At 45.6% G+C, this 24,593-nt stretch overlaps 1 protein-coding gene across 1 annotated transcript in view; it reads left to right on the top strand.

Annotated features, from left to right (window-relative positions):
• SSH2 (slingshot protein phosphatase 2) overlaps positions 1–24,593 on the top strand; it is a 107,370-nt gene that overhangs the window by 40,211 nt on the left and 42,566 nt on the right. The window contains 2 exon segments of the mRNA XM_087924702.1: positions 16,556–16,659; positions 19,321–19,385. Coding sequence (XP_087780828.1) covers positions 16,556–16,659; positions 19,321–19,385 — 169 coding nt within the window.

Raw genomic sequence — 24,593 nt, 5'->3', positions numbered from 1 at the left:
TTCTTACTTCTTCCATCCCCTTCCTTCCTTCCTTCCTTCTTTCCTCCCTCCCTCCCTTCCTTCCTTTCTTCCTTCCTCTCTTCTTACTTCTTCCATCCCCTTCCTTCCTCCCCCTTCCTTCCTTCCTCCCTCCCTCCTTCCTCTCTTCTTTCATCTTTCATCCCCTTCCTTCCTTCCTTCCCACCTGTCCATCTGTCCATCCATCCCCCTTCTTTTCTTTCTCCCTCCTTCCCTCTCCTCTTTCCTTCCTTCCCATTTCCCCCTTCCTTCCTTCCTTTCTCCCTCCCTCCTTTCCCCCTCCCTTCCTTCCCATCTTCCTCCATCCCTTCTTCTTCCTTCCCTCCCTCCTTCCCTCCCTTCGGTTGTTTCCTTCCTTTCTTTCCCCTCCCACTTTTTAAAAATTATTTTTATAACTAACTCAAGGTGGCACACACACACACACACACATACACACACACAGTACCGCTTCCTCCTCTATTCCCCACAACAACAACCCTGCGAAGTGGGTTTAGGCTGAGAGAGGGGCCCCAAGTCACCCAGCTGAGCTTTCCTGCCCCCCCCCCCAAAGTGGGACTAGAACTCCCAGCCGCCTGGGGAGATTGTCCCAGAGTCACCCAGCCAAGTTTCCGTGCCCAAAAGTCTGACCGGAACTCACCATCTCCCCGTGGTTTGGCCCAAAGTCACCCCGCCGGCTTTCAATGGCTAGAACTCCCAGCCGCCTGGCAATCGGGGTCCAAGTCACCCAGCCGGGCTTCCCTACTTCAAGCGGGACTAGAACTCGTAGTCGCCGGGTTTCCAGCCTTCGTCTCTAGGCCTTAAAGTCCCTTGGCTGCCCTGTACGGTCTCGGCTCCTTCCTCCCCATCTTTTGGGGGTGCCTATTCTCCCCCGCCCCCCACTTCTCTTCTCCTCCCTCTTTGCTCCCCTTCCCACTGGGTTGTGTTACCGTCGCAACTGGTTAGGACCGCGTTGTGTAAGAAAAACGTTCCTTTCCAACTCTGATGATCCTGTTATCTTGTTTTTTTCCCTATCCAAGTTGGCAGGGAAGCCTGAAGCGGACTTTGGGGTGGGGGAGAGGGGGGGTCCTGCTTGAGCAAAGCGGGGTTGGACTAGAAGACCTCAAGGTTCCCTTCCGACTCGGTCTTTTCTTCTGCGGTTGGTGTTGTTGTGTTACTGTGATTATCAGCCACCCGGAAGGAGACGGAGAAGCTAACAAGGCCCCAGGTGGAACAAAGCACCCTGCGCTACTCAGTCCCCCCTCCCCCGCCTCCTCCCCGCCCCTCCCACCTCACCTCACCTCACCTGTTTGGGCTTAAGTCCCCCCCTTGCTCTGCCCATGATGGGAACGGCAATTCCTGCCAGCGTGCCAGCCACAGGTAGACCTCGACTTACCACGGTTCGTTTTAGTGGCCGTTCGGAGTTGGAACGGCCCTGAAAAAAAAAGGCAGGGGGGAGGAGCTTAGGAAGGACCGTTTTTCACACTTACGACCGTTCTTTTTTTTAAAAAAAAAAAGTTTTATTGATTTTAACAACGAACAAAACCACAACAATATACTTTTTATTCAAATAGACAATTTATCATGGTCCAGGATAGATACGATTTGGACTTCCTCAGAATTAATATCTAACATTCAAGAAATAAATATTGAAACAAGTATATGGGCAGACCACACTACGACCGTTCTTTTTTTTTTAAAAAAAAAGTTTTATTGATTTTAACAACGAACAAAACCACAACAATATACTTTTTACTCAAATAGACATTTATCATGGTCCAGGATAGATATGATTTGGACTTCCTCAGAATTAATATCTGATATTCAAGAAATAAGTATTGAAACAAGTATATGGGCAGACCACACTTACGACCGTTCTTTTTTTTAAAAAAAAAAGTTTTATTGATTTTAACAACAAACAAAACCACAACAATATACTTTTTACTCAAATAGACATTTATCGTGGTCCAGGATAGATATGATTTGGATTTCCTCAGAATTAATATCTAATAGCCGAGAAATAAGTATTGAAACAAGTATATGGGCAGACCACACTTACAACCGTTTTGCAGCCTCCCCGTGGTCACGTGACCGAAAGTCGGACGCTCGGCCACTGGTTGGTAGTTACGACGGTTGTTGCGGTGTCCGTCACACCGTCCCCTTTTTACGACCTTCTGCTCTGAGAAGCAAAAGGGAAGCCCGATTTCCCCAGACAGCCAGATTTACTTAAGGGATCAACGGCAGGGATCCGCTTAATGACGGTGGCAAGAAAGGGTGGGGAAAGGGACAAAACTTGCTTCGCTGTCTTGCTTAGCGGCCACAGAAATTTGGGGCTCAGCTGTGGCCTTAAGTCGAGGAGCACCTGTAAATCGGATTTGTGTGTGTGTGTGTGTGTGTGAATTCAGTTTCTTTCAACCCCCGGATTCTTTCATTCTCTCTTTCTCGTTCTCTCATTTCAATGGGATCCACCAACCAATCAGAATAGAGCTGGGAGGGTCCCTGGAGGTCTTCTAGTCCAGCCCACTGCTCAAGCAGGATGCCACCTATGCCAGTTCAAGCAAATAGCAGTCCGAAACCTTCAGGGATGGAGAAGAGAGGGAGGAGGTAGGGAGAGAGGAAGGAAGGAAGGAAGGAAGGAAGGAAGGAAGGAAGGAAGGAAGGAAGGAAGGAAGGAAGGAAGGAAGGAAGGAGAAGGGAGGAGGAAAAAGGGAGGAAGGAAAGAAGGACAGAGGAGGAGGAGGAAAGGAAGGAAAGAAGGAGAAGGAAGGAGAAAGAAGGGAGGAGGAAGGAAGGAAAGGAAGGAAGGAAGAAGGAAGGAGAAAGGAGGAAGGAAAGGAAGGAAGGGAAGGAAGGAGAAATGAGGAGGAGGAAGGAAGGAGAGGGAGGAGGAAAAAGGAGGGAAGGGAAAGAAGGACAGAGAAGGGAGGAGGAGGAAAGGAAGGAAGATGAGGAAAGGAAGGAAGGAAGGAGAAGGGAGGGAGGAGAAGGGGAGAGGAAGGAAGGGAAAGGAAGGAGAAGGGAGGAGGAGGAAAGTAAGCAAGGAGAGGAAAGGAAGGAAGGAGAAGGAAGGGAGGGAGGGAGGAAGGAAGGAAGGAAGGAAGGAAGGAGGAGGGAGGAGGAGGAAGGAGAAGGGAGGGAGGAGAAGGGAAGAGGAAGGAAGGGAAAGGAAGGAGAAGGGAGGAGGAGGAGGAAGTAAGCAAGGAGAGGAAAGGAAGGAAGGAAGGAGAAGGAGGGAGGGAGGTAGGAAAGGAAGGAAGGAAGGAGAAGGGAGGAGGAGGAAGGAAGGAAGAGAAAGGAAGGAAAAGGAAAAAGGAAGGAAGGAAAAGGAATGAAGAAGGAAGGAAGGAAGGAAGGAAGGAAGGAAGGAAGGATGGATAGCAGAATAATAGAGCTCGAAGGGTCCTTGGAGATCTTCTAGTCGAACGCTCTGCTTAGGCAGGAGATCCGATACCATCTTGGGCAAATGGTTGTCGAATCTGCGTCTTCAAAGCCTCCAGAGATGAAGCAACCACGACTTCCGGTGGCCAGCAGTTCCACTGGTTCATTGCCCTCCCTGTTAGGAAATCCCTCCTTCATTCCAGGTGACTTCTCTCCTAGTTGCCATCCTTAACAGAATAGCAGGCACCCTGGAGGTCTTCTAGTCCAACCCCTCCTCCTACACTTCTCAGAACGCCTCCAGTTGATGGAGCCCCCACAGCTTCCAGTGGCCAGCAGTTCCACTGGTTCATTGCCCTCCCTGTTAGGAAATGCCTCCTGATTTCCAGGTGGCTTCGCTCCTTGATGAGTTTCCACCCGTTTGCTACGTCTACTTTTGATGGACAACCGTTGTCCGAAAAAACAACAGCAAAAAAAGGTTGAGCTTTTTCTGGGGTTTTTTTTGGAAACCTGGCGTTGGAAAATCGGCTTTTCTTTCCCCTGCAGCCGTTGGCAGCCGAAGCCTTTGACGTCAGGGGCCTCTTTGTTGTGATTTTCTTTTGTGGGTTGTTGAGAGATTTCCTCCTGCAACTCCTGCCAACACCCGGGCGTGTCCAGGTTACAAGCGAAAACGGGCCTACCTGCCTCCTCTTTCTCTCAACGTTCAGAATCGGGGCGGGAGGGACCTTGGAGGTCATCTTAGTCCAGGCGTCGCCAACCTTTTGGACCTCGGGGACCACCAAACTCGTACTTTCGAATCCGCGGACCGGAGACCTTGGGAAAATCCCGCCCACCCACCCCCAAAAAGTCTGCAGGAAAATCCCCCCTACCCCGTCTTCTTACCGATCGATCGTTCTTGATTTGGGATCGCAGGATCCCGTCTACAGCTCCGTTCTCAGGGAGGGAGAGAGAGAGAGAGAAAGAGAGAGAGGGAGAGACTTTGGGCTTCATGCAAGGAAAACAGCAGGAGCCGCAAAAGTCTTTCTTTATCTCTGCCCCAAACTCCGCCAGAAATGAGCCTCTTGGGGCAGGAGGCCTTGCAGGGTCCCCAAGACTCATTTCTGGCGGAGTTTGGGGGAGAGAAAGAAAGACTTTGGCTGCTTTCCATGCCTGCAGCCAAAAGCAAAAGAAGAAAGAAGCAGCCAGCTTCGCTTAACAACTGCACCGAGAGAGGTCGTAAAACGAGGCAAAGTTCAAGGTTTCGCTTAGTAGCAGGAACTTTGGGCTCAATTGCAGTCGTAAAGTTGAGGACAGAATTATCTTCAGCGGGGGGGAAAGACCTGTAGTAGCTCCCCTCTCCAGCTGGGGTCCCTCTTTATTTTTGGGGGGTACAGGGTTTTTGGGAGGGGTCTCTTTTATTTTGGCCCCAGGCCCCAAAACGTGGGTTTTCAGTGTGCAATATTGTCATCATGTGAGGATGGGGAGGCTGCAAAGTTCACTGTGAAAAACGGTCCTAAGTTCCTTTTTTTCAGTGCCGTTGGGTTGTAAAGTTGTTGTAAGTCGAGGACTGGGCTGTGATTCTTGTTACGTAGCCGGGGGAATTCTGGGAGTTGAAGTTCTCCAGGCTGAAAGTTACCAAAGTTAGAGAGTCCTGCATTGCATGACAAGTTCTCCTTGACTTCCTTTAGTGACCGAAGTTAACAACGACGCTGGCGGGGGGGGGAGCGATTTGTCACACTTAACAACCATTTCCCATTGACGACGGTCGCAGTGTTCCCGTGACCTCCTTCCTGCGACACGCTAAGTCAACCGGGGGGGGGAGCCAGATCCACTGAACAACCTTGCTTGCTCCCTGACCAACAGCAGCGATCCACTTAACAACGGAGGCCAGAAAGGTCGGTCGGCTGCAGCGGTCCACTTAACGACAACGGAGGCAAGGAAGGGCGTTTTAAAAAAAAGGAAGCAAGCTCGCTCAACCAACGCCTCTCGACTCACGACAGAAACGCTGCCCCCCCCACTCCCCGTAGCGGTCATAACTTGAGGACCCCCCCTGTAGAGAAGATTCCTTGCTTTTTTCTTTTTCTTTTTGCAGATTATTCATCCAGATTTCACATCCAAAAAACAAACTGTTCCTGAAAAACACCCCACTTTTTTGGGGGGGTCATCTGCTTCTGTTTACGTCAAGCCACCCCACTTCTCTCTCTTCCCCCCACCCCAAACTGGGGCTGGACTTCCTTTCCCAGAATGCCCCACTTCCCGCCTCCTTACTCAGCACTGACGCAGCCTCTCGTTCTCCACTTCCCCTTCGGTAACCTTTGCCTCATCCTGCCCTCTCGCTTTGATGTGTCATGTTTACACAACCCTCCGGAGCCACAATCCCTGTGTGTGTGTGTGGGGGGGGTGTCATAGATGGTGCAGAACGAAAATACGCCTCCTTTCCTGACGTTGGCAGGGAGAGAGAGAGAGACACATACACACACACACACACACACACACACACACACACACAAATACAACGTCCTGTTCTCAGTTCCCTGGAAAGGAAGAAGGAAAAAAGCCGTATCGGAGGTAGACCTCGGCTTACAGCCAGCATTCTCCCCCTGACACACACCAATTTAGTTTACTTGATTGTCCTTGCACCTCGTACAGTGCAATGAAACACCATCTTCAGTGCGCATCATGACCATGAAAATAAACACAAATGCACATCCTTCACACTCTGTACACTGAATTGAAAACCCCTGATATTGCATCAGTATTGCCCTATTATACAGCAGAATTCAACAGAGCTCCTGCCCTGGGATAGAGGCTGTTTTCCAGCCTGTTTGTCCTTGTTTTTATTTTTATTTTATTGTCATTGCACCTCGTACAACAAAACGAAACACCATCTTCAGTGCACATCATGTCCATGAAAGTAAAACACAAGCACACCTCCTTCACATTCTATACAATTGAATGGAAAACCCCTGATACTGCATTCATATTGCACCATACAGTAGAATTCAACAGAGTTCCTGGCCTGGGATAGACGCTGTTTTCCAGCCTGTTTGTCCTTGTTTTTATTTTATTTTATTTTACTTTATTGTCATTGCACCTCGTACAACGAAATGAAACACCCACTTCAGTGCACATCACGACCCTGAAAATAAACACAAAGACAACTTCACATTCTATACAAGTGAATGGAAAACCCCTGATATTGCATTCATATTGCACTATACAGTGGAATTCAACAGAGCTACTGGCCTGGGATAGACGCTGTTTTCCAGCCTGTTTGTCCCCGTTTTTATTTTATTTTATTGTCATTGCACCTCGTACAATGCAATGAAACACCATCTTCAGTGCACATCATGACCATAAAAATAAACACAAACTCTTCACACTCCGTACATTGAATTGAAAACCTCTGACCCCACACTATACAGTTGAATTCAACAGAGCTACTGCCCTGGGATAGAAGCTGTTTTTCGGCTGCGGCGGTCATAAGTGTGAAAAACATTCCTAAATCATGATTTTTCAGCGCCGTTGAAACTCCAGTTGTTAAAGAAACTGTTGTAAGGCAAGGATTACCTGTATTCGATGCTACAATTTTGTGGAGCAGGGGTCTCCAACCTTGGCCCCTTTTAAGATTGGTGGACTTCAACTCCCAGAATTCCTCAGCCAGTTTTGCTGGCTGAGGAATTCTGGGAGTTGAAGTCCACCAATCTTAAAAGGGGCTAGAGGCATTCTCGGCTCTGCCAGAGTCCATGTTTTGGTCAGACTGACCCAAAAAGGGTGGCCAGACAGGTCTTGCTGAAGACCCTTGCAAGAGGGGGGAGCTGGCCCCCCTCGGCCCCGTGCCACCTCTGTGGACCCCTTACATCAGGGAGCCCCAAAGTTGGCCACTTTAAGCCTTGTGGACTTCAACTCCCATGATTCTCCAGCCAGCTATGCTATGCTGGAGAATCCTGGGAGTTGAAGTCCACAAGGCTTAAAGTGGCCAACTTTGGGGACCTCAGCCTTAGATGCAAAGGGGGTTCATCTGCATGGCGCCCCACTTTGGAGGGAGGGGAGGGAGAGGGGCATCTCTCTCAGGCCCTCCCTTGAAGGGAGGAACCGCCAGGAGAAGCTCTCTGCCAGGATGGTGGTAGATAGAAAGGCCGGAAATAGAAAGGGAAAATGAAAGAAGGGTTGCCATGCTGGCTGGGGGATTCTGGGAGTTGAAGTCCAGCCCTCTTAAAGCTTATTGGTCCTTTCCTGGCTGTAGAAGTCCACAATTTCTCAAAGTTGCCAAGATTGGAGACCCCTGTTGTAGAGCGCTCGGCAATTTTACGTTGCAAGTTTCTCTCTGTTCAGGGTAGCCCAAACACCCCAATTGTATGGGAGCCGCTTCTGATGCTTCAATGTTTGGGGTTTTTTTTTTTTTTAAACTGGTCGCATGTTTACACCCAGCCTTATCTCTGGAGGAAAGAGATAGCAAGGCCGAGATTTGCATAGAGGTGTGACTTCTTTGACCTAACAAGCCCAACGTCTCCTTGTTCCTCTTCTTCCGAAATTCTATTTTTGCAATTCTTTATTTTCCTTTGCAATGTTGAGACTCTGGGAAAGGAGTGCAGAGAAACAACGAGGATTAAGGGAACGGGGGCTAAAACATACGAAGAACAGTTGCGGGAGTTGGAAGGAATCTAATGAAGAAAAGTAGTCGACTTGGGGGGACATGATAGCAGCCTTCCCGTATTTGAGGGGCTGCCCCAAAGAAGAGGAAGGGGTCAAATTATTCTCCAGAGCACCCGAAGGCAGGACAAGAAGCAACGGATGGAAACGGATGAAGGAGCGATTCAACCTGGAATTGAGAAAAATCAGGTGAAGTATTAGCACCGCTTCATAAATCCTTAGTAAGGCCACACCTGGAATCCTGTGTCCAGTTTTAGTCTCCACATTACCAAAAAAAAAAAAAAAAAAGTTAAGACTTTGGAAAAGGCTCAGAGAAGAGCAACCAGGATGATTTTAGGGGACTGGAGGCTCAAACATACGACGGACGGTTGCAGGAACTGGGCTTGGCTGGTCTAGGGAAGAGAAGGACCAGGGGAGACAGGAGAGCAGTCTTCCAATATTTGAGGGGCTGCCCCAGAGAGGAGGAGGAAGGGGTCAAGCTATTTTCCAAAGCCCCTGAAAGGCCGGACAAAGGAACAAGCGTTGAAAACTAGTCAAGGACAGAAGCAACTTAGAACGAAGAAGAAACTTCCTAACAACGTGGACAATTAAACCTGTGGAACAGTTTGCCACCAGATTAGTTGGGGGTGCCCCCATCACTGGAGGCTTTCAAGAAGAGACCGGACGGCCATTTCATCCAGGATGGTATAACGTCTCCTGCTGGAGCAGGGGGTTGGACTAGAAGACCTCTAAGGCGCCTTCCACCTCTATCGTTCTGTGTCCTAACTTCTCTTGTGACAGTCCATGTCCAGCCGTCCCCTCCGTGTTGAATAACGCCTCGGTTTTTTTTGGCTACTTGAGGTTTAACCAGTCTGCTGTTTTTCTGGCTTGTTGGGTTCAAATTCGATTTCATCTCCAGGGCTGTTTTCCTGCCTCCTTGTTCTACACCGACGAGTCTGTTTTTCCACATTCTTAAGATACAGTAGTCCAGTTCCCCTCGGTCCTCCGGGGTCAAATGAGCCGCTCCGGAGAGTGTTGAGCAAGGAAAAAAAAGAGGTTTTTAAGAAGGGAGGAGAGCTAGAGAGGACGGGAAGAAGCGGCCTACCTGGGAGGTTGGTACGGTGTCTGTCTGTCTGTCCAAATGCAAAGGACGAGGAGGGAGTGAATCTTGGCAGTCGGAATCGCGATATATGTGGGCTTTGGAAGGAGAAACGTGGAGGACTTTCTGAAAAGCGCTTGAATCAAGCGTTAAATTGCAGGTGAGGGGTCTCAAGTTGAGAAATGGAGAACACCTGGACAGGTGGATCAGGGCTTTCCACTCTTGGCAACTTTAAGAGGGGTGGGCTTCCACTCCCAGAATCCCCCAGCCAGCCTGCTTTAACGGGGGGGGCTTCCACTCCCAGAATCCCCCAGCCAGCCTGCTTTAAGAGGGGTGGACTTCCACTCCCAGAATCCCCCAGCCAGGATCCTTTAAGAGGGGAGGTCTTCCACTCCCAGAATCCCCCAGCCAGGATGCTTTAAGAGGGGAGGGCTTCTACTCCCAGAATCCCCCAGCCAGCCTGCTTTAAGAGGAGGGCTTCCACTCCCAGAATCCCCCAGCCAGCCTGCTTTAAGAGGGAGGGCTTCCACTCCCAGAATCCCCCAGCCAGCCTGCTTTAAGAGGGGAGGGCTTCCACTCCCAGAATCCCTCAGCCAGGATGCTTTAAGAGGGGAGGGCTTCAATTCCCAGAATTAAGGTGGGTGTGCCTTAAACCAAGGGCTTCTCTTGTTGGCTGAAGGATTCTGGGAATTGAAGTCCACCCAGAGGTAGAATTCAACCAGTACAGACCAGTTCGAGTGAACCGGTAGTTCCGGCCTTGATGGCGAATTTACGGCATGCATGCCGGAACTGACACGCAGAGCTGTTTCTGCTGGCCCTCGAGAGGCACGATTCGCCGAACAACTTCATACAAACGGCGGCCAAAAAGCTTTTCCAATTGGACACGTCTCCTTTAAACCGCAGCCTCGCTTTTTAACGGTGGAAATTCTGGAGAATACCACCTCGCGGTCGTAAGTCGAGGACCGCCTGCGGGGTTGAAAGCGGAGACCTTCACTTGCTCACAGGTGGGACGATAGCTTTGATTCTGGGCTGCCTGCCCGGAGCTTTGCATGGCAGGCGTTTCAAATTGCAAATTCTCCCGAGGCTTTTATGACGTGGAAAGTCAACAGTTGTGCTTAAACACCGAAAATGCACCACTGTCATAAAAGGTGCACAATCCTCTCTCCTTGTTGTCGTCTTATTAAGTTATTGATTATAGGTTTTTATGGCTGTTGTCGGAGGTTTAAAAGCAGCCGTTGGGCTAAAAATGGAATTGCAGAGATAAAAATCCATGTTCAAAGTTAATTCCCAACTTCCTTTCCCGGCAATTTTGTGCGCATTAGAATAGAATATAATTCTTTTTATTGGCCAAGGGTGATTGGACCCACAAGGAATTTGTCTTTGGTGCAAATGTACGCATAAAAGAAAATACATTCATCAAGAGTCAAGACTCATCAGATAAAACACTTAATGATAGTCATAGGGTACAGTAAGCCATCAAATCATACCAGGAAACAGTCCATATAAATCGTAAGGATACAAATGACAAAGTTTCAGTCATACAGTCGCAAGTGGGAGGGGATGGGTGATAAGGAGTAATGAGAAGTTTAATAGTAATAGTAGTGCAGACTTTGTAAATAGTTGGACAGCGTTGAGGGAATTATTTGTTTAGCAGAGTGATGGTGTTCAGGGAAAAAACTCTCCTTGTGTCTAGTTGTTCTGGTGTGCAGGGCTCTATAGCCGTGATGGCGAACCTATGGCAGCCAAACTTACCTGCACTGCGCATGTGAGCGCCTCTCAGCTGATTTTTGGCCCGTTTGACGCCGCTTTCACCCTCCTGGAGGCTCGAGGGAAGCCCCTGCAGCCTCCGGAGGCCGAAAAAACGAGCCTTCCAGAAATACCGGAAGTGCCGAAATGGGCCCTTTTTTCAGCCTCCGGAGGCTGCAGGGGCTTCCCTCGAGCCTCCAGGAGGGTGAAAGCGGCCTCAAAAGGGCCAGAGATCAGCCGGGAGGCATGCATGCGCAGTGCAGGTAAGGGGCAGGGCGGAATTTTTCACATGCATGCGCGCGGGGCGGGGGGCACATTGCATTGTGGGTGCCGGCACATGCGCACTTTGGGCACACCACAACAAAGAGGTTGCCATCGTTGCTCTATAGCGTCGTTTTGAGGGTGGGAGTTGAAACAGTTTATATCCAGGATATGTGAGGGGTGTGTAGATATTTTCACAGCCCTCTTTTTGACTCGTGCAGGATACAGTCCTCAATGTAAGGCAGGTTGGTAGTAATTGCTATTTTCTGCAGTCCTAATCATTCTCTGGAGTCTGTGTCTGTCCTGTTGGGTTGCAGAACCAAACCAGACAGTTATAGAGGTGCAGATGACAGACTCCATCCTTCCTCTGGAGAACTGGATCAGCAGCTCCGTTTGGGCAGTTTGAGGTTCCTGAGTTGGCGCAGGAAGAACCTTCTTTGTGGTACTTTTTGGATGATGTTTTCGATGCTTAGGTGTCCATCAACTCCCAAAGCTATAAAATTGTCCTTTTTTATCAGTTTATCATATAAACTACAAAAAAACCAAACAATAGTAAAAAAATAAGGGAAGGGAAAAGTGTAGAAAAGAAGGAAGGGAACAAGAAAGAGAAAAGCATTAACATTTGGAATAGAATAACACAGTTGGAAGAGACCTTAGAGGAAACCCTACACCACTTCAGACAAGTAGTAATCCAACATCTTTTTAAAAACCTCCCAGTGTTTTGAGCATTCACAACTTCCAGAGGCAAGTTGTTACGGAAGCAATTTGACTCCCTTTGGTGCCATAGAATTAGATAATAGCATTAAACCATAACTTCTTGTTTTTTTTCCATAATCATATAAACTAGCCATTTCTACATCAAGAAATCTATCCCGATGGGTAGAACCCAACATCAAAGTTTCATTTTTTTAACCCCTCCACTTTGAGCACAAAGTCCAGAAGCTACTACTATTACTACTTCCAAGTGGTAATAAAAGTATATAATTTTTCCTTTGATCAGAGCCGTCATTTAGCCTTCTCCGCAAACTCAAACTTTTGCAGCCATTGTGGGGTTTGAAGTGTCCTTCCGTCTTCAGGCATAAAATAATCTTGCTGCCATAGACACATATAAAATCAAAGTTCCACATTCCCCCCCACCTCCCCAGGTCTTTTTCCAATTAAACCCAGAAGAAAAGTTTCTGGTTTTAAACTTTTAAAACTCCAGGTTTGAAACTGTTAACTTTAAAAGCAGTTAAACTCAGTTGGGTTGAATTTTGCATTTCTCTGAATCTGCATTTCTCATCTGTCGTTGGAGGAAATGAGTTATTTTTAAATCTCAGGAATTAAGTGCGGCGTGTAGTTTTGCAAAAAGGTAAATCCTCCACTTACGACCTCAATGTAGCCTGAAACTTGTATCATTGTGAGAGATTTTTTTTAATATAAAATTTCATTTCAGTTTTCCACATTTTAAAAACATCTCTTTTTAGTGAACGGCATGATTCCAGGTTGTCACATTTCCATATAAACATGACTGTGATGATTACATACTCACCTTTCACATTTAATTTCATATGTTACCGATATTTTACACACTTTCTATTATTATTATTTTTCAAATACAGTACTTTCCTCCAACTTAAATTTTAAATAATTCTCGTACCTTCATATTCATTGTACTTTTATACTTTTATCTGTCAGGTTTGCAATTTCATCTCATCTTCTTATTTCATCGTTTCACAAATTCTAATTCAATTCAAACATTTCAAAAAAAAAATTTTTTTTCCCATAATCACTAATTTGAGTGTGCCACCCCTATAGTTTATATATCCTTTAATTAACTCCCCTTTAGATCCCAATAATCATTTAAGTTTTAATTATTGTCTAAAAAATTAATAATAAGAATCTCCTAGCAACTACATAACGCATATACCTTTTAGATCAGATTCCACATGGTACTTTCCCGTTCAATTACATAAAAATATTTATAATTTCCAAAAAAAATTAATCTATTCAATTCATCGTAATAACTGATATTAATCTCATTCCAACAATCCTCATAATTCATTTCAGTTATGTTCTATTAATTCCTTAAATATAGTTAATAAACTTGTCATAATTTCCTTTTTTTTACATTTATTCCATTTAAAGTGAGAGATTTTTTTTAAAGTGAGCTTTGCCCCATTTTAAGACTGTTCTTGCCACTGTTGTTAAGTGAATCACTGCCATTGTTAAGTGAGTAACACATCGCTAAGCGAATCTGGCTTCCCTGTTGACTTTGCTTGTCAAAAGGTCGCAAAAGAGGATCATGTGACCCCGGGACATGGCAACCGTCATAAATATGAGTCAGTTGCCAAGTGTCTGAATTTTGATCATTGACTGTGATTCTGCAATGGTCGTAAGTGTGAAAAAGTTCATTTAGTGACTGCTCAAAGTTACAACAGCCCTGAAAAAAGGGACTTAGGACTGTTTTTCACACTTACGACTGTTGCAGCGGTCATGTGATCAAAATTCAGACGTCGGAAACTGACACACATTTATGAAATTCTCAGTGTCCCCTTTTGCGAGTTTCAGACCAACGAAGTCAATGGGGGAAGCCAGATTCACTTAACAACTGGGTGGCTCACTTATCAACGGCAGTGATTCACTTAACGGTGGCAAGAAGGGTCATAAAATGGGGTAACATTCGCTTAAAAAACCATCTCGCATCGCAACAGAAATGCTGGGCTGCATTCTAGTCGTAAGTCGAGGACTACCTGTGTTAACAACTGCAGTGATTCAGTGAAGAACTGTGTCAAGAGAGGTCATAAAACGGGGCGAAACTCACTTTGCAATTGTCTCGCTTAGCAACAGAAATTTTGGGCGCCGTTGCGGTCATAAGTCGAGGACTATCTGAAATCCCAAATCAGCTTGTGATAATAGAGGGAGATTAATCATGAGAGATGGAGAGATCAAACGAAGAAGATTTTCAGGCTCTCTTTTTTTTAAAAAAATAAAAATAAAAACTACCCTGTTTCCCTGAAAATAAGACCCAACTGGAAAATAAGCCCTAGCCTGATTTTCCAGGATGCTCGTAATACAAACCCTACCGTGAAATTAAGCCCCAGTTAAGGTTGTCAGTCAGATGGATGCATTGGGTCCAGTATTTTCCTGAAAATAAGACCCAACTGGAAAATAAGCCCTAGCATGATTCCTCAGGATGCTTGTAATAGACGCCCTACCCCGAAAATAAGCCCCAGTTAAGATTGTCAGCATTTAGAACCATATTTCCTTGAAAATAAGCCCTAACCAGAAAATAAGCCCTAATGTGACTAATGTGGAGCAAAAATTAATATGAGACCCAGTCTTATTTTCAGAGAAACTCGGTATTGGGCATAATAAAAATTTATATACCTTTTGGAGTCCTTCAATTTAATCTCCTATCCCTTCATTCTTGCATAAAGAGACCAAAAAGGATTTGCCCACTTCGTTTAGCCTGCGAAGGGAATAAAATATATATATATATATATATACTATATAGTCAGCAGGTTTTTATTCGTAAAAGCAAGGGGCAGGTTTGGTTCACAGATTGTGGTTTGTGGTTTGCCCTGTTCCGAAAGACGCATTTTTTTAAAAAAAAAATGTTTTTTTTTGTCTTTTCTCAAAAGAAGCCGCTGTGCCTTTTTCAGAAGAAAAATCAGACACTTTAACCGCAGATGTACTGCAGAAGTGATGAATTTCCGGACAGATGCAGACTTGTTTTGTTTAAAAATGTGTGCATTTGAGAAACCTTGTGTTGTTTTGTGGCTGTTCTGTTTTGGAGAAATTATTTTCAGGAGACGGGCAAAAAAAAATTAGCTTGGCGTGTTGCTTGCGTGAGGAATTTATTACTATTATTATTTTTTGTCTTCCCAAATCGCAAAAATCGTGGGTCCTCACAATACCCGAACATAAGGAAGTGCGAAGGAAGTGTTAAAAATCGAACAAAAACCCTCCTAAACCCACAAAATGTTGGTCTCTGTACGAGACAGGCTGCAAAATCTTAGGGCAAAGGGCTGATGTGGTTTGATTTTGATTTTTAATTTGCTTTGAGCCCGTTTTATCATCAACCTCCCTGGAAAGATTTGCCGGTTCCCCTTCTGACGTTTGCAATTGCCTGCAAAACAGAAAAGGATCCCATGGATTAATTTTGCCTAGTTAATCCAGGACCCGGCTGTATGAGCTGGGGATGATGGGGGACGGAGCAGAAAGGGCCTTGAGTAAACCAGGCAGTCGGAGAAGCATTGCCTTGGCTCGGACTGGGGGTTAGGCTAGAAGACCTAAAGGACTCTGAGATGGATGTATAGACGACCTCTGGAAGGGAGGTGCACCCAGCAGGTTATCAGTCAAGGCAAGAGTGATCCATGCTGCAACCTTCCTTCCTTCCTTCCTTCCTTCCTTCCTTCCCTCCCTTCCTTCCCCTCCTTCCTCCCTCCCTCCTTCCCTTCCCTTCCCTCTCTTTCCTTCCTTCCTTCCTCCCTCCCTCCCTCCCTCCCTTCCCTCTCCTTCCTTCCTTCCTTCCTTCCTTCCTTCCTTCCTTCCTTCCTTCCTTCCTTCCTTCCTTCCTTCTTTCCTCCCTCCCTTCCCTTCTCTCTTTCCTCTTCCTTCCTTCCTTCCTTCCTTCCTTCCTTCCTTCCTTCCTTCCTTCCTTCCTTCCTTCCTTCATCTCTCCCTCCGTCCCTCCCATCCCTCCCTTCCTTCCTCTCATTCCCATCTTCTTCCCTATTCACTCCTTTCTTCCTCTCTTCCTCCCTCTTTCTTTCCCATTCCCATCTCCTCCTCTATTTCTCCTTCCTTCCTCACTCTCTTCCTCTCTTTCGCATCACCTTTCCTGTTCCCCCTTCCCATCTCCTTCCTCCCTCCTTCCCATCTCCTCCCCATTCTTCCTTCCTTCCTTCTTTCCTTCCTTCCTTTCTCTCATTCCCATCTTCACTCCTTTTTCCTTCCTTCCTCCCTCCCTCCCTTTTCCTCTCTTTGCCATCTCCTTTCCTGTTCTCCCTCCCTCCCTCTCATTCCCATCTCCTCCTTCCTTCCTTCCTTCCTTCCTTCCTTCCTTCCTTCCTCCCTCCCTCCCTCCCTCCCTCATTCCCTCTCTTTCCCCCCTCCTCCCTCCCTCCCTCCCTCCCTTCTCCACCCTCCTCCTATGCAGGAACAGTATCGGCATCCTGTGGTAGCGGGGTGGGGGTTGGGCTAGATGACCTCCCGGGTGCCTTCAAACTCCATTCCTTTAGCAATCCTGCTGATTTCTGCACCGTTTTCCTTCCCTTCCGCCCCAAGCAAAGTTTGGCTGCATCCTCCCCCTTCGGGGCGGGGGGAGGCAGAAGGGAGGGGGACGGGTCCTGGGTGTCCTCCCCTCCCCCAATCTTGTCACCCAGCGTGGCCCCCTCCCTCCCCCCTGTTCCTGCTGCCCCCCTCCCCCCCCCACCCCCTCGCTGCTTCTTCCCTTCTCACTTCCCTTCGGTTTTTCTCTTGCAGCATCAGCGAAAGCTTTCTCACGGTCAAAGGCGCTGCCCTCTTCCTGCCCCGCGGAAATGGGTCCTCCACCCCCAGGGTCAGCCACCGGCGGAACAAGCATGCAGGTAAGAGGGTCTCCCTCCCTACCCTACCCTCCTCCCCTCCCCACGGGTCCTGCCCCTGGATTTTGCCCGGGCTGGGTTGTTTGGCCCCCCAAGCATCCGATGCCTGGAGAACGTGGCCTGGGCGTCCTTCCTTCCTTCCTTTTTCCTCCAAGGGTTGGTTACTTACAAACGGGATGCGCACCCGATGGGGTTAGGATTAGGGTGGGGTTGTGGAGAGGCAAGGGGCGAGCAGGGTGTGGGGTTACACCCCCCCCTCCGCCAGAAGCTCCGGCATCAGGTCCAAGGAGAGGCTGAGCCTCATCAAGTGTCGCTTGGCGGTCAGATGGGCGGCATATAAATTTAATTAATAAGTAAAGCGAGGAACGGAACGTGGCACATTTGGCTGAAGATCTGATATAATTCCCTTCCTTCCTTCCTTCCTTCCTTCCTTCCTTCCTTCCTTCATCACTTGAGGTCTTCAATAAGAGATTGGGCTGCCATTGGTCAGAAATGGTGTAGGGTCTCCAGCTTGGGCGGAGGGTTGGACTAGATGACCTCCAAGGTCCCTTCCATTCTGTTATCCTTCCTTCCTTCCTTCCTTCCTTCCTTCCTTCCTCCCTCCCTCCCTCCCTCCCTCCTTCCTTCCTTCCTTCCTTCCCTTTCCATCTTGTATTATTTGTTCTTCTATCTCTTTCTCCTTTTTCCTTCTTCTCTTTCTTGCCATACTTTTTCTTCCTGATGTCCTCCTCTTATATCCTCTCTCTTCTCTTCTCTCCTTATGATTTGATTGCTGATTGTACCCTGCGACCATTATTAAGTGTTGCACCTGATGATTCTTGACCCTTGACGGATGTCTCTTTTCTTTTATGTGCACTGAGAGCATTTGCACCAAAGACAAATTCCTTGTGTGTCCAATCACACTTGGCCAATCAAGAATTCTATTTTATTCCTTATTCTATTCTATTCTATTCCTATTCTATTCTAAATTTCTCTTCAAATTTCTATTCTATCCTATTATTTCTATTCTATTCTGCATTCTATTCTATTCTATTTCTTTTTATGTGCACTGAGAGCATTTGCACCAAAGACAAATTCCTTGTGTGTCCAATCACCCTTGGCCAATAAAGAATTCTATTTTATTCCTTATTCTATTCTATTCTATTCCTATTCTATTCTAAATTTCTCTTCTAATTTCTCTTCTATCCTATTATTTCTATTCTATTCTGCATTCTATTCTATTCTGTTTCTTTTTATGTGCACTGAGAGCATTTGCACCAAAGACAAATTCCTTGTGTGTCCAATCACACTTGGCCAATAAAGAATTCTATTTTATTCCTTATTCTATTCTATTTTATTCCTTATTCTATTCTATTCTATTCTATTCTATTCTATTCTATTCTATTCTATTCTATTCTTTCTGTTCTATTCTATTCTATTCTATTCTATTTCATTTTCTATTCTATTCTATTCTATTCTATTCTATTTTCTATTCTATTCTTATTGTATTCTATATTCTATTCTATTCTTATTGTATTCTATTCTATTCCCATTTCCTGTCCCTCCCTCCTTCTTTATTTTTTATTCTACTTTATTTATGATGATACGATATACATCATATTATTATGAATAGCTGCCCATCTTTCAGCCAACTGTGATCCATTGCTAGAAATTAAGATTTTCCCTAAACGAAGCATAAAGAGAAAAGGAAGCGTTGTCCGTACACCGGTCCCCAACCCTTTTCTCACCATGGACCAGTTACCATAAAGACCTGGGCCCCCCCCCGTCGGGGGGGGGGCGAGGGATGATTTTCTACTCTACCTATATCCCGTATATGAGCAGATGCAACCTTGCTGGGCTTCCATAGCTCGGTTCCTTGGTACCAGTACCACAGTCCTGGAATTCATAGACAGATAACAGATAATCAGAGTTGGAAGGGGCCTTTGTAGGTCATCTAGTCCAACCCCCTGCCCAAGTGAGAGACCCTACACCATTTCTGACCGAGGGCAGTCAGTCTCTTCTTCAAAGTCTCAAGTGATGGCAACTCCCACAACTTCTGAGGGCAACTTCTGTTCCATGGGTTGATGGTTCTCCCTGTCAGAAAATTTCTCCTTATTTCCAGGTTGAATATCTTCATGTTTCCATCCATTATTCCTTGTCTGGCCTTTGGGGGCTTTGGAGAATAGCTTTACACCTTCCTCCTCTCTGGGGCAGCCCCTCAAATATTGAAAGACGGCTATCCTGTCTCCCCTGGTCCTTCTCTTCCCTGGACTAGCCAAGCCCAGTTCCTGCAACCGTTCATCGTATGTTTTAGTCTCCAATCCCCTAATCATCCTGGTTGCTCTTCTCTGCACTTTTTCTAGAGACTCAGCATCCCGTTCAGCCGCTCCTTAAGCTATTTCTTTTTTTTTCCGCCCAACGATCAGCTGTTCTGACAATCAGCTGTTCCATGATCCCCCTCACTGTCTTACTGCTTCCCCCCGGGAGGCAAAAAACCCCGGGCGGTTGGCAAAAAAAAGACATGCTCACCCAGTCACATGACCACGCCCACCTAGCCACGCCCACAGGCCTAGCGCTTGGCCTGTAAGCCCCCAGAATAAGAGGAGGAGGTTTAGAGGAGGAACTGAGTGGCTGGAAGAGGAAAAAAATAATGTTCCTTTCTGATTCTTGTTCTCTCTGTTGCAGGAGACCTCCAACAACACCTCCAAGCCATGTTTATGCTACTTCGACCTGAGGATTATATCCGACTGGTAGGTCTCTTTCAAACAACCCTTCTGCGTCCCCTCCAATCCCAGTTCCCCAAAACCTCTTTTTCATGTTTTCATGTCATCTACTTTCACTTTACTTAATGTCTTTGCACTTCGTACAACGAAATCCAGCACTATCTTCAGTGCACATATCACGACCATGAGGGTCCTCGGGGTCGATCCCACCGCCGGTTTTAAGAGGCTACTATGGAATACTGGGTGTATATTTTCCCTAGCAGTTGGGGCAACTTCATTTGCACCGTGACTGGGCGGATGACCTTTGCTATGGGGAAGGGTCCCATGAACTTTGGCCCCAACTCCTTACTAGGGAGAGTTAACTTCAAGTATTTGAATAGAATAGAGAATAGAGAAAGAAGGAATGAGAATGGAATGGAATGGAATGGAATGGAATAGCATAGCATAGCACAGCATAGCATAGCATAGCATAGCATAGCATAGAGAAAGAAGGAATGAGAATGGAATGGAATGGAATGGAATGGAATGGAATAGAATAGAATAGAATAGAATAGAATAGAATAGAATAGAATAGAATAGAATGGTTTAGAATTAAGAATAGGAATAGGAATAGGATAATAGGAATAGGATAATAGAATAGAAAGGAATGGAATGGAATGGAATGGAATGGAATGGAATAGAATAGAATTAAGAATAGGAATAGGATAATAGAATAGAAAGGAATGGAATGGAATGGAATGGAATAGAATAGAATAGAATAGAATAGAATAGAATAGAATAGAATAGAATAGAATAGAATAGAATAGAATAGAGAAAGAACGAATGAGAATGGAATGGAATGGAATGGAATGGAATGGAATAGAATGGAATAGAATGGAATAGAATAGAATTAAGAATAGGAATAAGAATAGGATAATAGAATAGAAAGGAATGGAATGGAATGGAATGGAATAGAATAGAATTAAGAATAGGAATAGGAATAGGATAATAGGAATAGGATAATAGAATAGAAAGGAATGGAATGGAATGGAATGGAATGGAATGGAATGGAATAGAATAGAGACTAGAGAAGAGAAGAGAAGAGAAGAGAAGAGAAGAGAAAGAAGGAAGAAGAATAGAGTAGAATAGAATAGAAATTAGAATAGAAAATAAAATAAAATGAAATTCTTTATTGGCCAAGTGTGATTGGACACACAAGGAATTTTTGTCTTTGGTGCAAATGCTCTCATTGGTGCTCTCAGTGTACATAAAAAAATAGAATAGAATAGAAATTAGAAAAAAAAAATCTTTATTAGCCAAGGGTGATTGGACACACAAGGAATTTTTGCCTTGATGCAAATTTGGTGGAGAGGTAGACCTTCTCCCCACCTGGAATGAGTTGACAGATGGTTCTTCCTGGACGATGCCTTTTACACAAGGTGTGACTTGCCCCACTTAAATTGGGGGCGGGGGTGTTGCGCAGGACCTGGGAAAGGGGTTCGAATCTTCTTGGCCCCCCAACACTGAGCAAGGAGGACACGCTGGGTCTTTCCAGACCGGCTGATGTCTCTAGCCGGCCCCCGGCGGTCAGCTCCCCACCGGCTGACCAGTCATTGTTCAGCTGCCACAGTGGCTCCTTTGTGCGTCGTCCTTGAGGGGCGATGTGGGCTGAACCCCGCCTTCCCTGAGCAGGGCGAGGGGTGCCAGGCCGCAAGACAATGCCTCCCCTTTGTCCAGCACTAAATTTAGCCGGCCGAGGAGGTCAGGCGGCGGCCACCACTTGGGATTGCTCGCTGGGGTGATGGCCGGGACACGATGGGACGCTCCCTTCTCCTCCTAGAGGGGGTTTCTAAGGATTTTTCTTATTTTAATTTTAATTTTTTTAAAAAAATTTAAAAATAAAGTTTATTTAAGTTTCATATATTTAAAATGTGGATTTTTTTTAAAAAAAAACGGGGGATTTTTAAGAAAAGATTGCAGAACTATTTTTCTGAAGTGGTGCTATAGGGTCTCTGGCTTGAGCAAGGGGCTGGATTAGAAAGCCTTTTAGGTCCCCTCCAGCACTAGGATGCAGGGAGGGAGGGAGGGAGGAAGGAAGGGAAAGAAGGAAGGGAGGGAGGGAGAAGGAAGGAAAGGAGGAAGGAAGGGAAAGAGGGGAGGAAGGAAGGAAGGAAGGAAGGAAGGAAGGAAGGAAGGAAGGAAGGAAGGAAGGAAGGAAGGAAGGAAGGAAGGAAGGAAGGAAGGAAGATAGTTGGGTCCTTGGTGCTCTCTGAGCTGGGAGAAAGGGAAAATGATGAGAAGGAAGGACGGCCAGAGACACAGGAGGGAAGGAGAGAGAAGGAAGGAAAGGGAAAATGATAGGAGAAGAGAGAAAAGGAAGGAAGGAAGGAAGGAGAGAGAGGTGGAAATGATAGGGAAGGAGATAAAAGGAAGGAAAGAAAAAACAAAAAGAAAAGGGAAATGATGGGGAGGAAAGAGGGAAGGAGACAAAGGAAGGAAGGATGAGAGAAAGGGAAGGAAGGAGAGAAAGGGAAAATGATAAGGAGGAAGGAAGGAAGGAAGGAAGGAAGGAAGGAAGGAAGGAAGGAAGGAAGGAAGGAAGGAAAAGAGGAGGAGGGAGGGTGGGAGTAGGTAAGGGAGGGAGGGAGGGAGGGGGAGAAATGACGATAAGGAAGGAAGGAAGGAAGGAAGGAAGGAAGGAAGGAAGGAAGGAAGGAAGACTAATCAAGGAGAGAAGCAACCCGGAATTTAGGAGAAATTTCCTGAAAGTGAGGTCAATTAACCAGGGGAACTACTTGCCACCAGAAGTTGTGGGCACTCCATCACTGGACGTTTTCAAGAAGAGATCGGACAGCCGTTTGTCTGAAATGACAATAGGGCTCCTGCCTGAGCAGAAGGTTGGGCTAGAAGACCTCCAAGGTGCCCTCCAACTCTGTTATTCTGTTAAAAGAGAGAGCTCTGTTTCCGGTGGACTCAGTTCAGACAACCAAAAGGAATGAGAGCAACTGCCCAGGCTTCTCCCCAGCTTAGCTCTCTTCAGACATACTGGGAGTGGTAGTAATAATAGCACTTTATACTGCGTTAGTGAGACCACACCTTGAGTCCTGCATCCAGTTTTGGTTGCCATGATATAAAAAAAAAAGACGTTGAGACTCTAGAAAAAGGGCAGAGAAGAGCAACCAGGAGGATTGAGGGAAACCGGAGGCTTAACACATACGACGAACTGGTTGCAGGAACTGGGAATGTCTGGTTTCACTAAGAGAAGAACTAGGGACAACGTGCTAGCAGCCTTGCAATATGTCAATGTTTATATTAATCATATTCGATATTTCAATATCTTGAGGAGCTATTCAAAGCAATACGATTGGCGCTTGCTGCTAATTTCATTCCGAAAAAAATATTGGGAATATTTAAAAAAAAAAATCCCAGAACGCAATGCCTCTCGTGATCCAACTCTTAACGGTGCCCAAAGCGACTTCAGCTTGAGACTTCCTGGAAACGCGGGACATTTCCTGAAATATTCGGCGTTTTTGCGTTATCCGATGAGGTTGTTTTGCCCCTCCGTCTTTCTAGCGGGGAGAGAGAGAGAGAGGAGTGGGTGGGAAATTGCATAGATATGGATATTCTTCCTAAATGTTTTAAATATATGAAACTTAAATAAACTTTATTTAAAAAAAAAAAAAGAGAGATGGATATTCTCCATTCCTTGCAGCGGGATTCAGGATCTGGTTCTATGATTCTACAATTCCTTGTCCCGGAATCTAAAAAAATTAAAAAAAATTGTCCCCAACAGACAGTTTAATAACAAACAAACAGCCCTTTGCAGATTGCAGCCACTGGTCAGGTGGCTCTGTTTACAATTTCCCTTGGCTCCAGAAGCTGGGGAGGCTGAGGGCTGGTAGACTTTGAACGAGAGGTGTGTATCTCTCTCTCTCTCTCTCTCTCTCTCTTTCTCTCTCTGATTAGGAGACAGGAATAATAGGATAAAAATAGAAATAGAAAAGAAATAGAAGAGAAGAATAAAATAGAATAGACTAAGCTAGAAGAGAAGAGAAGAATGGAATAGAAGAGAAGAGAAATAGAATCGTAGAGAATAGAATTGAATCGAATAGAATAGAAGAATGGAATAGAAGAGAAGAGAAATAGAAGAGTAGAGAATCGAATAGAATAGAATAAGCAATGGAATAAGAATAGAATAGGGAATAGAGTAGAAGAGAAGAGAAGAATAAATAGAATAGACTAAGCTAGAAGAGAAGAGAAGAATGGAATAGAAGAGAAATAGAAGAGAAGAGAAGAGAAGAATGGAATAGAAATAGAAAGAAGAGAAGAGAAGAAGAAGAATGGAATAGAATAGAATAAGCAATGGAATAAGAATAGAATAGGGAATAGAGTAGAAGAGAAGAGAAGAATGGAATAGAAGAGAAGAGAAATAGAAGAGAAATAGAAGAGATGAGAATAGAAGAGAAGAATGGAATAGAAGAGAAGAGAAATAGAAGAGAAGAGAAGAGAAGAATGGAATAGAAGAGAAGAGAAATAGAGGAGTAGAGAATCGAATAGAATAGAATAAGGAATGGAATAAGAATAGAATAGGGAATAGGGAGTAGAGTAGAGTAGAATAGAAATTAGAATAGAATATAGAATAGGATAGAAAATTCTTTATTGGCCAGGTGTGATTGGACACAGAAGGAATTTTGTCTTTGGTGCAAATGCTCTCGCTGCACATAAAAGAAAAGAGACATTCGTCAAGAATCACCAGGTATAACATTTAATAATAGTCCTAGGGGACTATAAGGAGGAAGAATTACTCAGAAAAATCAAATTTGAAAAGGGCCTTGCAAGAGTAAGAGCATTTAGAATAGAATACAGCTGGAAGGGACCTAGCCCAATTCCTCCAGCAGGAGACCCTACATCATTTCAGACAAATGATTGTCCAATCTCTTCTTAAAAGCCTCCAGAGATTGAGAGGGAAGGAAGGAAGGAAGGAAGGAAGGAAGGAAGGAAGGAAGGAAGGAAGGAAGGAAGGATAGCAGAACAAGTGAGTTGGAAGGAACCTTGGAGGTCCACTAGTCCAACCCCTGCTAAAGCAGGAAACCCTATGCCAGTTCAAACAAATGTTTGTCGAGAAGAGATTGGACTGCCATTTTTTTTAGAAATGGTGTGGGGGGGGGTCTACCGCTTGGGCGGGGGTTGGACTAGATGACCTATCAGGTTCCCTGATTATCTGTTATCATCTTCTTAAAGGCCTCCAGTGATGGA

The sequence above is a fragment of the Pseudonaja textilis genome, chromosome 1 (genome assembly GCF_049901715.1).
Source record: "Pseudonaja textilis isolate UNSWEBS1 chromosome 1, rPseTex1.2, whole genome shotgun sequence".
Classification (NCBI taxonomy): domain Eukaryota; kingdom Metazoa; phylum Chordata; class Lepidosauria; order Squamata; family Elapidae; genus Pseudonaja; species Pseudonaja textilis.
Note: the sequence above shows the minus strand (reverse complement) of the source record. Positions and strands in the feature narration are given on the sequence as shown.